The sequence below is a fragment of the Pongo pygmaeus genome, chromosome 4 (genome assembly GCF_028885625.2).
Source record: "Pongo pygmaeus isolate AG05252 chromosome 4, NHGRI_mPonPyg2-v2.0_pri, whole genome shotgun sequence".
Lineage (NCBI taxonomy): Eukaryota > Metazoa > Chordata > Mammalia > Primates > Hominidae > Pongo > Pongo pygmaeus.
Window position 1 is genome coordinate 153,170,145 of NC_072377.2, and position 14,399 is coordinate 153,184,543.

The 14,399-nt window shown below is 36.3% G+C and overlaps 1 protein-coding gene across 8 annotated transcripts in view; it reads left to right on the forward strand.

The window, feature by feature from the left end:
* The window catches only part of FBXO38 (F-box protein 38), a 59,151-nt gene that overhangs the window by 23,538 nt on the left and 21,214 nt on the right, over positions 1-14,399 (forward strand). For all 8 annotated transcript variants that reach the window (XM_054487920.2, XM_054487924.2, XM_054487921.2 and 5 more), the window contains 5 exons: positions 2,129-2,222; positions 3,615-3,745; positions 7,109-7,279; positions 8,904-9,046; positions 9,970-10,180. In XM_054487920.2, coding sequence (XP_054343895.1) covers positions 2,129-2,222; positions 3,615-3,745; positions 7,109-7,279; positions 8,904-9,046; positions 9,970-10,180 — 750 coding nt within the window. The remainder of the gene's footprint in view (positions 1-2,128; positions 2,223-3,614; positions 3,746-7,108; positions 7,280-8,903; positions 9,047-9,969; positions 10,181-14,399) is intronic.

A 14,399-nucleotide genomic window follows, 5' to 3' on the forward strand; every position in this document is an offset into this window, starting at 1 on the left:
GAAACCAAAAATTTAACTTTGGCTCTCTAAAATAAAATGGAAAGTCATGAAGTACCATTGTTAACAAACAGACATTATAGTTAATACTGTTGAAATATAATGAAGAGTAAACACTACATTTCTAGACATTTTGTCAGTCAAGTGTGGTATAAGTGTACTTTATTACATTTAGCCAGTGGGATGAAACAACCCCTTAAAACCAACAGTATTTTGGTTGATGGCCATAGTTAACAAGATAAAAGTCAAAAACGAAAAGAAGGCTACTGATGCATTCACTAGAGAGAAGACCTGTAGAGAGGTGCTAAAAGCTGAGTTTGTGTAAAGGTCCTAAAAGAAAAACAGAGATTTTTCTTCTCTAATCGGTTTTTAAGGGTGACCCTGCCTTGTATTTTACTCAAGAAGTCAGCATACCTCACACAAAAATTAATTCTAGATGGGTCATAGATTCAGATAAGAACAATTTTGAAATGAAATTTAAAAAAATAACTTAGAAGAATGTCTTGTTGACCTTGAGTACACAAAGACATCTTAAACAGGACACCAAAAAGCATTTACCATAAAGAAAATATTGATAAGTTGTACCAAATTAAAATTAAGATTTTTTTTTTTTGTCCATCAAAAGGCATGATTGAGAGAGTGAAAAACCGGCCGGGCGCAGTGGCCCACGCCTGTAATCCCAGCACTTTGGGAGGCCGAGGCGGGCGGATCATGAGGTCAGCAGATCGAGACCATCCTGGCTAACATGGTGAAACCCCGTCTCTACTTAAAAATACAAAAAATTAGCCCGTCGTGGTGGCGGGCACCTGTAGTCCCAGCTACTCGGGAGGCTGAGGCAGGAGAATGGCGTGAACCTGGGAGGCAGAGCATGCAGTGAGCCTAGGTCGACTGCAGTCCAGCCTGGGTGAGAGAGTGAGACTCCGTCTCAAAAAAAAAAAGAGAAGAGTGAAAAACCAAGCTACAGAATGGGAGAAACTGTTTGTAATACAGATACTGGGTATTGGGAAGATATAAAGGACTCCTGGAATGAATAAGAAAAAGGCAGGCAACTCAATAGAAAAAATGGGAAAAGACTTGAATAGAAAAGTTTGCACACAAGAAGCCAATAAACATGAAAAAACGATAAAGTTTACTAATCATTAGGGAAATGCACATTGAAACTACAGTGTGATATTCAAGCACTAAAATGACTATGCCTACTCGTGACTAATATGAAAAAGATAAAAACAGTAATGTTGGCTAGGATGTGAAGCAACAGGACCTTTCATACACTGATGGTCAGAATATAAATTCATACAACCACTTTGAAATACTGTTTGGTAGTATCTACTAAAGTTGGTTATACACATAGCAACAGTTGCATTCCTGGCTTTAAACCCAACAGAAATGTTTACATATGTTCACCAAAAGACATTTTTAAGATTGTTCATAGAAGCACTGTTTCTAATCATCCCAAAATGGAAAGATGCCTATCGGCAATAGAATGGATAATTAAATTGTGGCATATTCATATAGCAAAATACTGTACAGTAATAAGAATGAACAGACTACAGCTACACAGCGATATGGATGAATCTCATAAACAGAGTGTTTAGTAAAAGAAGACAGACACAAAAGTATACAAACTTTGTGATTTTGTTTATACAAATTTAAAACAGATAAATCAGTAATTTCTTTAAGCTATACATTAGTAATTTATTTTCTTTTTTGTAGGTAAATACAAGTTTCAGAAACATTAAAAAAAATCAGTTAAAGTGGTTCTGGTCTTGTTCCATATGATATTTGGAGGTTCAAAATTTGACCAGAAATGGCAGGGTTTCTTTTTTTACAATTCTGTCATCAGCTTCTGACTTTCTAAAAATCCTTACTTAACAGTCTAAATCTTTTAGAGTAGTTTTCAGATGCCATCAGAGTGTCTTTTCAAAATGAGGGTCTGCTTTCATCTCCTTTTAGGTGACTAGTAGTTATAATTCATCTTAAGATATTAATTTCAATGCAAAAACAAAGCTTAGATTTACTTTTAAACCAGTAATTATCATCTAAGATAATACTTTATAGTGTATAGTATACAAATACTTCACTAAAAATGCTATGGTCAAAAGAAATACTTGTTTTTGTTCCTCGTCTTTAGGTGGTTTTAGAAATTTGCACACTATTGTTCTGGGAGCTTGCAAAAATGCTCTTGAAGTAGATCTTGGTTACCTCATCATTACTGCTGCCCGTAGGTATGTTTCCTCTTTGTATTGTGTCTCTCACTTTAGAAGTAATTATGTTTTTCCCTGTTTTACAAAAAACTGTGGAATGTGTGTGTATATATGTGTATACATTTGATCAAGCCTTGTTCAAATTTAAAATACAAAGATGTCTAAATAACAGATAAGTATAACATCATGGTAGTCTTAATGTTATAACTGGTAACCAGTTGAGCTGCATACTAGCGAGCTCCAGAGTGGAATGGTCTCATATCAGAGAAAAGCAGTGGAATTTCTGGAAACGGCTGAGAGTCCAATAGAAGTTAGCATTGAAGCTCTGGTGTCTGTAGCCCTCTCAGGACCATTGTCTCAATCTCTGGATGATTTTCTGAATTGTACTAGTTACTTGGTGGTAATATTTGCTATTCAGAAATTGGTGTTTTAAATCAGCTTTTCCAAAGTCTGACCTTGTAACACCTCTATATTTTTTAACCAAGTGGTTATATCACTTTATGCAACATTTACTATTTCTTACATATCAATGGTCTGCCTCCACTTTTATAATATTTTCTTTAAGCATTTTCAAAATGTATTCAAAAACAAAGCTTTTTCCATCAAGAGACTTGATTAGGATTATAAATAAAATAAAAGTGTTTGTAAGTTTAGGTAGGTATTGTTACCTACTACAGAACTATACTCTTTGTTAAAATGCAACATTAATAGCTAGCCTAAGCAAAATGTCAAATACCAGCACCAGATGCAGATTCTCACATTGACTCTTCAGGTTTAGTAAAGCACTTGAAAGGATATAAGATTCTTAACTGTAATTAAGTGTTATTTAATGTATAGCTTCAGTGTACTGCCTAAGATTTCCTTACACTTTGCAGGTACTCCTTTGAAGAAAATATTTTTTTTTTCAGTGGAGGAAGTGGGAGGGAAGTTGTTGACATCTGTGACACTTCACTAAAGTCATAAACTTCTTTCAGAGTCTTACTGATATGGTTTGGCTCTGTTTCTCCTCAGATCTCATCTTGCAGCTCCCATAATTCCCATGTGTTGTGGGAGGGACCCAGTGGGAGATGACTGAATCATGGGGGTGGTCTTTCCCATGCTGTCCTCATGATAGTGAATAAGTCTCACTAGATCCGATGGTTTTAAAAATGGGAGTGTCCCTGCACAGCCTCTCTTTTTTTGCCTGCTGCTATCCATGTAAGATGTGACTTGCTCCTTTTTGCCTTCAGCCATGTTTGTGAGGCCTCCCCAGCCATGTGGAACTGTAAGTCCATTAAAACCTCTTTTTCTTCCCAGTCTCAGGTATGTCTTTGTCAGCAGCGTAGAAACGGACTAATACACTTATATTAGGAGGAATCTTTGATTCTGATGGTTTTTGTTTTACTCTGATATGTTCTTTCTCTTTATTCACAGGTTACATGAAGTTCGGATCCAGCCTTCCCTAACCAAAGATGGTGTCTTTTCTGCCCTAAAGATGGCAGAGTTGGAGTTCCCCCAGTTTGAAACCCTTCATCTAGGATATGTAGATGAGTTTTTGCTACAGAGTAAGATTATCCCATTTTAATTCCTAGAATGACTGTAAGAAATTTACTTGACAAACTGAAATCTGAATTGGGTTGTGCCATGTCTTTTTGAACATTAAGACAAATTAAAATCTTAGGTGCTCTCACGTCTTGAAAAATAAACTTTTAAATTAGAAATGTCAGTGATTTTTTTTTCCATATTGCCTCTGATTTTAGCATATTATAGAAAATATAGTTACTAACAATACACCAGAAAAAGAACCTTATCTACATTTGATATTGTCTCCACTTTACTGCCCAAGTTTCTTTCCCATTCTGCTTCATTTTTTTCACAGAATGTCATCCTTGGTTCCATTGTTGAATTTGATCTGCCACACTTCTTGAAGCTTTTGATGGTCCTCTCAGATGAGGTCCCATTCCCTGCCCATGCTCTTCATTTCCATAATAAGCCCGCTGGGGGTTCTGGATTTTCCAGATAGTGTGAGCACATAATGGTCAGTATTCATTTAATGATGATTGCTGTTGGAAAGCTTGTTCACAGCATTTTCTTACGCATTTACAATTGAGAACTCATTTCTTTGGGTTTGAATGCATGTCAATTCATTATTCAAACTATTTTTCCATATGGCATCAATAAGATATGAAAGAAAATTTTCATCACCAACATGTTTTTATTTATTCAAGAATTCATTTTCTTCCCACCTGATTTGCAACAAATCTTTCTTGAACTCTCATCATCATAGCAGATAACATTTTTTCTTTGGATCTAGTTTGTATTGTAGAAGAACATAAGAAGCCTTAATTCTTCCATTCAGGACAATCCAGCTTAAAAAACATGACTGTTTTTCATTTCTAATATATATTACAATAATAGTTGTGGGTTTTTTGTTTATTTACTTTTTTGTTGTTCACAGTACTCATTAATATAGGTGATTACTTTAAAAAGTCAAGCCATCCTTTTCTAGACAGTTTACTATTAGAATCATATTAAATCTGTATAGCATTGAAAAAGATCAGCTTTTCTCCAAAATAGCTTTAAAATGCTAATGAGTACAATGATTTTATATAAAACTAATACATTTGATATCAAGCTTTTCTGGTTTTGAATGAAGTATCTAACATTCCCTATGTTTCTGCAGTGTCTGTATAGTAACAAAATTATTAGCTTTGAAATTGATATTCTTTCTATAATTTTGTTTTCTATTTTTCCCAAAAGCTCAGAACTTGACAAATTGTGTACCTTCAGGATGGCCAAATTTAGGTCTACTGAAGAATTGTCTTCAAGTGTTACCTTTATAACCAATTATTTTCCTGTAATGTTTCTTTCTCTTCAACAATGTTTTCAATAGCATAAAAATACCTTCTTGACTACCATTATCTCATAGTTTTCAACACAACTTGTTTCATGTTCTGTTTCATACTCAATAGTCTGTTACGTTGAACTTTGTACATTCATTCTCTTCTTATTTGCCACAGTTTAACCATTTCTTCCATGTGCATACTATCTTCTGTCCCTCCAAAGATGACCTAGGATTCTCTGTTTCGGAATAGATGCCTGGTACTTCTTATGGACGATGTCATGAGGTCACTGCTCACTCACACTCTCTCACTTAGTTTCTCTCTTCTCAGTAATTTAGATTTGAAGCATCTCTCCAAGAAGTGATGGCTGGCCTCTGGTAAAACTTGAGTCACTTTCTTGTTATAAAAGGTCTGGCAGAATAAATAAATAGAAACATCACCTGTGTCTTCTAACAATGACCCAAAGATGAATCTTTAGAGAGTTCTTTGTTCATGTGGATTTATGATCTGTAAGCTTTATGTAATACTGATAGAGATGTATAACTCAGTGAAAATTTCAGAAACAATATAGTCCTAGCCCTAGAGTCCTAGCAATTTAGTCCTAGAGCTTGAGGGAGAGAGAGAATTGAGGCCTGTCTGCTACTAATCATGAGACCTAAGCAAGTTAATTCTTCTCATTTTTTAAATGAAGATAAGGTGATATTGTGCTTTTCTCTTGGGTAGCTCTGAGGAACCAAGGGAAAAGTGATGTATACATTTACGGTAATCTCTGACACTTAGGAAGTATTCAATAAATGATAACTTTTACCTTTAGCTGACCTGTGGGCTGAAAAGAAAAACAAAAATGAATCTCAAGTAATATCATCAGGATTTTGAAGGAGTGTGGCAAGCAGGAAGCCCCAAGAGTAGAAACATGGTGTTCATCTCAAAAAACTAAATGCAAGACATCGATTTGTCATGTTAGGTTATAGCATTTATTCAGCAAACAGGGTCAGTTCAAGGTTTACCCTATCTTAAGGAAAATGGCAAGTTTCATCTCAAGTCCAAAGAGCAGGGAAAAGGTCCTTACCAGGAGCTAAAGAAAATAGCTCAGCTAAATTGTAAAGGATGGATTAAGGTGAAATTTGTAAGATGTACCAGGAGATACCAAATATAGAAACTATAGGAGAAAGACTGTAAACTATATGGAAAGTAAAATTGGAAGTTTGGAGAAGATGGATTGTTTTTAACATGTTGTAGCTAAAGTTGTAAATCCCTGTGATATTCAGGGCAGCTTCACCAGAGCGGCAGTGTTTTTTTGGTCCTGCGTATTGGTTGATTGCAGACTGTGAGAGACATGTATTCCCATGAGCTCTTGTATCCCCAGCACTATGCTAGACACTAAAGATGTAACTATGAACTAACAGAATCTTGGAGCGTGAGGGGGCAGGCAGATGGGAGAAATGATAAGAGGCAAGGGATGAGGTGTGATTCTCAGTGACATGATCTAGAATAAAGGATCCTCCTTTACTTATTCCCAAACCCCTAGTTTGTGACCAGAGAGTAGGCACTAAAGCCCAGTGGCATGTGTTTGAGTTAGATGTGCACTTTTAGGGTATAGATAGATGTTACTAACCAGTGCAGTGGGTTCTAACAATGAATCTTAAATTCTCAGAGTTTACCCTTCTCTACAGATGTCCACACTGGGCTCCAAGAACATCATTTTACTGTGAGGGAGTTGAGTTTTTAAGATTTTGTTTTCCTTTTAAATGATAAAGCTAAAACTTTACCATTGTATGAACCAGTATGATAGGTCCTTCACTTATACTTTAAGAATTTTTGCCTTTTTTCTTCTCTAAACAATTGGAAATAATTTTTCCTACTAGCTGTCCCTTGACTTTTAATATAATTTATTATTTTGTACAAGAAGTGCTACTATATGTATGGAATACCTAACCTAAAATTATACCTGAACCCGATGATAAGCAGATGATACAGAATGATGGTAGAGACTTTTTATACTGACTGGTAAGATACAAAATTGGTAACACTCCCTAACACTTAAGAATTTGACTTTTTTTTTTTTTAATTGATTGCTCTTTTTAGGCAGAATGGCTAATGCGGATCTGGTGAAGTATGGTTTGGCTGATGTGGTAGAAAATCCTGGTATCATCACTGATATAGGGATGAAAGCAGTCAATGAAGTTTTTTCCTGTATCAAATATCTGGCAATTTACAATTGCCCTCATCTACACAACCCATACAATTGGATCTCAGGTATTACAGACTTAAAAATACAGCTATGTTTTATTAATACTGAAATAATACAACTTTCCTTGTTTTCTATGTGTGATATGATTGCATTCCTAATGTAAAATATAGGTATTTCATTTGGATTATTCATACAAGTTCTGGTAACCTTTGATAACCAAGTTGGAAGTATATTCAATGCCTCTTTAAACTTCTGACGTTCTCTGCCTAGAAGTTTATACTCTCCAGGTTGTGAATTCAAGTGCCCTGATTTTTATATGTGCTTCTTTGGGCTAGGAACATAAAATTAAGGTTAGTTCATTGTTACCTAGGACTTAGGATATTGTAGTTATTTTCTCAGAATTATCTTCACAATGGCACATCATCTGAAAGGACAAAGTAGGTATGTATGTTGAACTTTAATTAAGTGACATTAACCTGAGATAAAAATTTCTATTGACTAGAAATCCCAGTCTATTTCAGACCTCCCACTCCAATCTCCTATATGTAGAAGTGTGACTTTTGCACTTGATATTTTTCCCTTATGGTGGGAGTTCATTTTCCTCTCAGAGTAATGTCATCTGTTTTCTTAAAGGCCCTTCTTAGATACCGAAATTTACAAACCATTAAATAAATTGAGAGCCTGAAAAAGTTGTACTTGTGACAAAGCCTCTCACTGACACCTACAGAACAGCCTCCTCTGCTGTTGAGTCACTTGACCGGGATCTGTATCTCCTCACAAAGCTACTATCCAGGCTTATTTTAGGGCTCTGGGACCTCTGCTGAGATCACTCGTTAATATAGTCATGTCTCATGTGCCAGCAGCAGTTAAATTCTATCCCTGGCCCTGCTGAACCAAGAAGTTATTGGGAAATATGAACTTTAGGATGTAGCAGGCGTAGATGACTTTAAAAAAATAACATTTATTGGGTTTTTGGTTTGTTTGTTTTCTTAAATACAGAAGAGTATAAAGAAGAAAACAAAAAATGGCCTATAATCCCATCACTCAGAATTCCTGTTAACACTTAAAAAAAATAAAAGTAATACATGCACTTGGTAAATTTCAAACAGTACAGAAAGGTACAAAATGAAAACTCTCCTCTTCTCAAAGGTAACCATCATCAACAGTTTTTTGTATATTTTTCTGGACAAATTATGCATATTGCAGCATATATATGTGTAGCATTTAAAAATGATTTATATTATACCAAAGGATCTTACTGTGTATACACTGTCCTGTAGCTTGTTTTTTGTACTAAGTATAATTTGGAGAGTTTTCCATGTCAACAAGCATATTAAGCTCTCCTTCATTCCTTTGAAATAGCTACATAATGTTCTATTAAATAGATATGCCATAATTTTTTAATTCAGTGTCCTATTGTTGAAAAGCCATGTAGGTTGTTGAGTGGATCACATTTAAATCAGGGCTGACTGGATTCAAATTAATGTTCCCCAGGCCATTTAGTTCTCACAATGGAATTAGGTATGTAAACATCATAATTTAGAATCATCGGGTTTTAGAAGTCATGAAAAAAAGGAAAAGTTATTTAAAAAAAAAGGATTTGAAAGTCTTTGTGACCTATATCAAAATTCATCAGTAATGGGGAAAATGTTACTTAGATTTTCTCTGGTCATGTCATTTCTTTAACAGACCACTCAAGATGGACTCGATTGGTTGATATCAACCTAGTACGGTGCCATGCTTTGAAGCTGGACTCTTTTGGCCAGTTTATTGAATTATTACCCAGCCTAGAGTTTATTTCACTGGATCAGATGTTTCGTGAACCACCCAAGGTAAGATACATTTGAGGGAGTTTTTGTTTATTTTGATACTCAGGAAAGAAAATAAAAACAGCCTGTGATTTTTTTTTTCTTTTTAATAATACGCCTTTACAGTGTTATAGTCGGACTTCTTACTGCCAGCCTCGGTGAAGGCATAAAGGTTGTAATAATGCATGGCCTCTCATTCTTCTAAATGAGAATTAAGGGTTCTCTGGGGAAGGGTAAGGAAAAAATAAGTGGAAGCTGTCTATTAGTATATAAACAAAAGGTAAGGTAAGGGTGAGGCTAGAAATTTAAGACAGAAATTATTACGTGGGATAATTCATTGGTGGATTAAATATAATTAGGTTGGTAGATTAAGTCTAGTTAGGAACCCAAAGTATAAATAAGAATTAAGAATTTATTTGGGGAATGTTTTACTTTGCTGCTGTCTTTCTGTTAAGTTGTATAGCCTGGGAAATCTGAGGTAGCCCAGTTGTACAAAATGTTATTTTAAAACTGCTTAACATATAGAACTTTGTACTCTTAAGGTAATTAAAAACTTAATCCTTCAACCATTTATGTTCTCTCTTGTCAGTTATTAATGGTTACATTCCCACTGTTGAAGCAGTACAATATAATGGGGAAAGCTCAGGATTTAAGGTCAGAATCCTGGTTTCAAATTGCGGCTCTACCACTTAACTGGCCATGTGCTGTTGGGCAGATCTCTTCTCCTTGCGTGACTCCTCGTCTGTAAATCAAGCCAGTAACCCTTTATCTGTCTTGAAGTGTTGCAGGCCTTAAATAAGATTTTCTGTGTGTATGTGAAAGCATTTCATAAATAAGTACTATATAAATATTAGTTCTAATGTAAAAGTGAAATGAAGGGATATTAAAAATGAAGGGATATATACTAACGTAAATTAATAAACGTATGTGTTTTGGTTTTGCTTTAGGGTTGTGCTCGAGTTGGTCTGAGTGCAGGCACAGGAATTGGTGTTTCATCAGCTCTTGTTAGCAACCAGAACTCCAACAATGATGATAATAATGCCCAGAATAACAATGCCAACATCCACGACAACAATCACCATCACCCAGATGACTCAGACGAGGAGAATGACTTTCGGCAAGATCTACAGCCAGGAGAGCAGCAGTTTGCAGCTGACGGTAACCCAGATCTTTTATGAGCTCCAGATAGAAATGATTTTTACTTTGTATTATATTTCTGGCTTTATCCTGTTCCCTTTTTCCCCTGTTTCAACTTGTCACTTTCCACATTGAGGAAAGCTAGTTGATAAGGAACATGAGGGAGTAGGTGAAATTTTTCTCTTTTCTTGCTTGTTTCAAAACTGTTTTTGTCCACAGACTCCATAAGAATACCTACAGAATGGGAAGGATTACAGATGCCAGGGAAATTAGGGTAGAGTGTTAACTCTTGAGGTCTGAGACTTAAGTTTCAGGATTTAGACAAAGGAGTATCTTTTATTGTCTCCCAGACCAATGGATAGCATGAACATTAAAACCATTTCTGGATATTTGAAGAACTGAAAGATTAATACCAACCATGGGCTTGACATTGGCACCTTTCATGTACCTTTAATCATTAGGTCTTCACTTCCACCCAGCAGATTAAGTACATTAGCTAAGAAGGACCTATTCTATTTCATTTATGTAATTATCTGTCCAGTTCGTTAATATATATTGAATACTTGCGGTGTGCCAACCCATGTGCAAAGGTGCTCCATCCATCCCTCTGTTGATGAGTGAAGTGATGTGAGATTGTTTTGTTACCAAATTTTGCAGTTTCCCAGTTGACGCTTAGGAACTGGAAAAGGAATCTCTTCTAGCCATCCTTTTGTTGTTCCCCATTTGCCTACTCTTGCACACAGTAATTAATGAGAAATAGGGTGCCCTGATATTATGTACTTGCTTTTACAATGAGACGTACTGTGTGCAGGGCATGATTTCCTTTAGGGGCACTCTGAGTATACAGTTCCTGACAAAAGAATCATCTGTAGGCAATGTCTTCACTTTCTCATCTCACTTGGTCCCTGTGATTTCCTTTAGGGGCACTCTGAGTACACAGTTCCTGACAAAAGAGTCATCTGTAGGCAATGTCTTCACTTACTCATCTCACTTGGTCCCTATAGAACTCTCCACTTTGGCTCTTGGCAAAGTCACTAGTGATTGTCTTACTGAATCTGGAGGTCATTTCGCCACTTTCATCTAATTTGACATCTCAGCAGCATTAGACATTGTTGCCTAGACTTGTACACTCCTGAGACACTTTATTCTCTTGGCATCTCTGAAATGATTTTGCTGGTTTTTCTCCTACCTCATTTTCCTTTGCTTGTAGCACCTCCTGTATTCCACTTTTGTCCATGATATCTTTCTCTATACATTTTCACTCAAGCTCAAGGTTTTAGTACCAACTATATGGTATTAAATCCAAATCTTTATTTCCAGCCTTAAATTTTATACTTTTCTGAAGTAAATGCAGCTATATCTAGCTCTATACTCTAAGTCCATGGTATACTCTTAAGCATTTCAAACGTAGGTAAAATCTTTCCCCAACCAATCTCCCTTAAAAATACAAAAATGAAAGTGCAGAGCCAACAGGTGTTAAGGGAAAGAGAGGGCGAGACAGTCACGTATTGTCCCTTTGCTTTGTTGTCCTGAGTGCTATGGTACATAGTACAGGTTACTACCACTATAAAGATCTGCGCTTCAGAGGACATGGACTCTACGTGGGAAACTTACAGCAGCTGCCATTCAGAACTACCCAAATCCTGTGAACTCATTTGTGGTTTGAGTTGACACACAGATTATAGACTTCACTGGAAGATTACTTTGCCATGGACTTCTCAGTACAGTGGAGAATGCCTGCCATTGTGAAATCATATATTGTTGCAACAAGGACCAAAAAGATATTCAAGAACATGTTTGATTTAATTTGTATCTGTATTTGATTTAAGGAGGAAAATGGAACTTACATCTTAATTTGATTTATAAATACGGTTTCAGAAGATGAGAGATTTGGCATAAAAACCAAATACACAAGACATAGGATAAGCTATTTTGATTTAAGAAGCCGTAATTACTATGGAAGGATTCAGCTTCAGGAGTTACCTAGGACTGTTGTCAAGTATAGTATCTTCAAATACTGTTAAATGCTGAGAAGCAAAGAATAAATACATAATGTATAAAGCATAGTTGTATAAAGCAATACATAAATGCCAGAATTGAAGGATTAAACAGCTTCAACAAGAGAAAGCATAAGAAAACCAGAGGCAATGGCAGCATTTGTAGAGAAATGAAGATGGTAGAAAACATTAGATTCCACAGGTCACTCCCACATGGTAGTATGTTTAGTTGTATTTGTTATTAAACGTGTATACACACACACACAACACACACACACATAAGTTAGATTTTTTTTTTTTCCCCACAAACTAAGGAACTAGAAAAAGACTGATTTTTGGTTGAAACAAAGAAATACAGGGCTTCATAATAAAAGGGGTAATGGGGAATTATGTTAAACAGTTGACTAATATTGATGGTTCAAATCTTCAAGTGAAAATAATAATTTTAAAATTTCTTTGAAACTGGTATTAACATGTTGACTCTCCTTGATGTACAATTTGAAAACTTTTCACGTCTGGGCCAGGTGCAGTGCACATGCCTGTAAGCTCAAGAGGTTGAGAGGGGAGGATGGCTTGAGTGGGGAGTTTTCAAGGATGTAGTGAGCTATGATCACACCACTACACTACAGCCTGGGTGACAGAGGGAGACCCGGAGTCTTAAAAACAAATCTTTACATGCATGGGCCTTTACTTGGTTTTGGACCAGCCCCAGAATGAAGCAGCACCAGTCTTTATTGCTCTATTGTATTTAACTTCTTCAGCTTGTATGAGGTAATTTACTGTGAAAGAGGGGCATTGTATAATTTTAAAAGCTATTTAATTTGTATAAATTAACTCCAACAAAACTATGATTTATTGTTTCACAGTTACTATATTTATCAAAATTTTATAATTTGGCAGGATATTATCTTAAATTTGTACTTTGAGAAGTCTTAGAACTTAGAGTACTTAATTGTGAGCTAGTTAGCTGAAAATATAACTTGATTACCTGAATTTTGCAACATTCTAAAATAAGAATAAATGATTACAGTTTTCTGCGGAGTTTTTTTGTTTTTTTTTTTTTGTTTTTTTTTTTTTTTTTGAGACAGAGTCTCACTGTCACTCAGGCTGGAGGGTGGTGGCATGATCATAGCTCACTGTAGCCTCAAACTGCTGGGTTCAAGTGATCCTTCCACCTCAGCCTCCCGAGTAGCTGGGACTACAAACTCATGACACCACACTCAGCTGATTTTTCAAAAAATTTTGTGTAGAGATGGGGTCTTACTGTGTTGCCCAGTCTGGTCTCAAACTCTTGGCCTTAAGTGATCCTCATGCCTCAGCCTCCCAAAATGCTGTGATTACAGGCATGAGTCAGTCACTGTGCCCCACAATGTTCATGTTTTTTTAACAATTTACATTTGCCTATAAGTGTCAAAATTATGCTTCTGTAATTGCTAAAGCATAGTGTCTATTTTTATGTAACTACTTTCTAAGGAATTACAACTTTAAAGCATAGTTTTACCTATCCATCATTTAACTAATTTTCTATTTAGATTTAAAACATACATTCCAGGTACTTAATGCTTTTAAATATAGTGTCATTCCCTCATCCCTCCACCCCATTAGCCTGAATTAACTGCCAAGTGAAATTGCTCTGCAGCTTTATTTATGGCAGTGGTTTTCAAACTTGAGTGTGCATCAGAATCATCTGGAGGACTTGTTAACCACATTGCTGATTTTTGCCCTCAGAGTTCCAGTTATTTGGCTGTGTGAGGCCAGATAATTTGCTTTTTTTTGTTTTTTTAAATAGAGATGGGATCTCATATGTTGCCCAGGTGGTCTCAACTCCTGGGCTCAAGCAATCCAACCAACTCAGCCTCCCAAAATGCTGGGATTACAGGTGTGAGCCACTGCACCAAGCCAAGAATTTTAATTTTTTTTTTTTTTTTCTTGAGACAGAGTCTCACTCTGTCACCCAGACTGGAGTGCAGTGGCATGATCTTGGCTGACTACAACCTCCGCCTCCTGGGTTCAAGCGATTCTCCTGCCTCAGCCTCCCGAGTAGCTGGGACTGTAGGCGCATGCCATCACACCCAGCTAATATTTTGTATTTTTAGTAGAGATGGGGTTTCACCGTGTTAGCCAGGACGGTCTCCATCTCGACCTCACGATCCGCCCACCCTGGCCTCCCAAAGTACTGGGATTATAGGCATGAGCCACTACGCCCAGCCAAGAATTTGAATTTTCTACAAGTACCCAGGCGG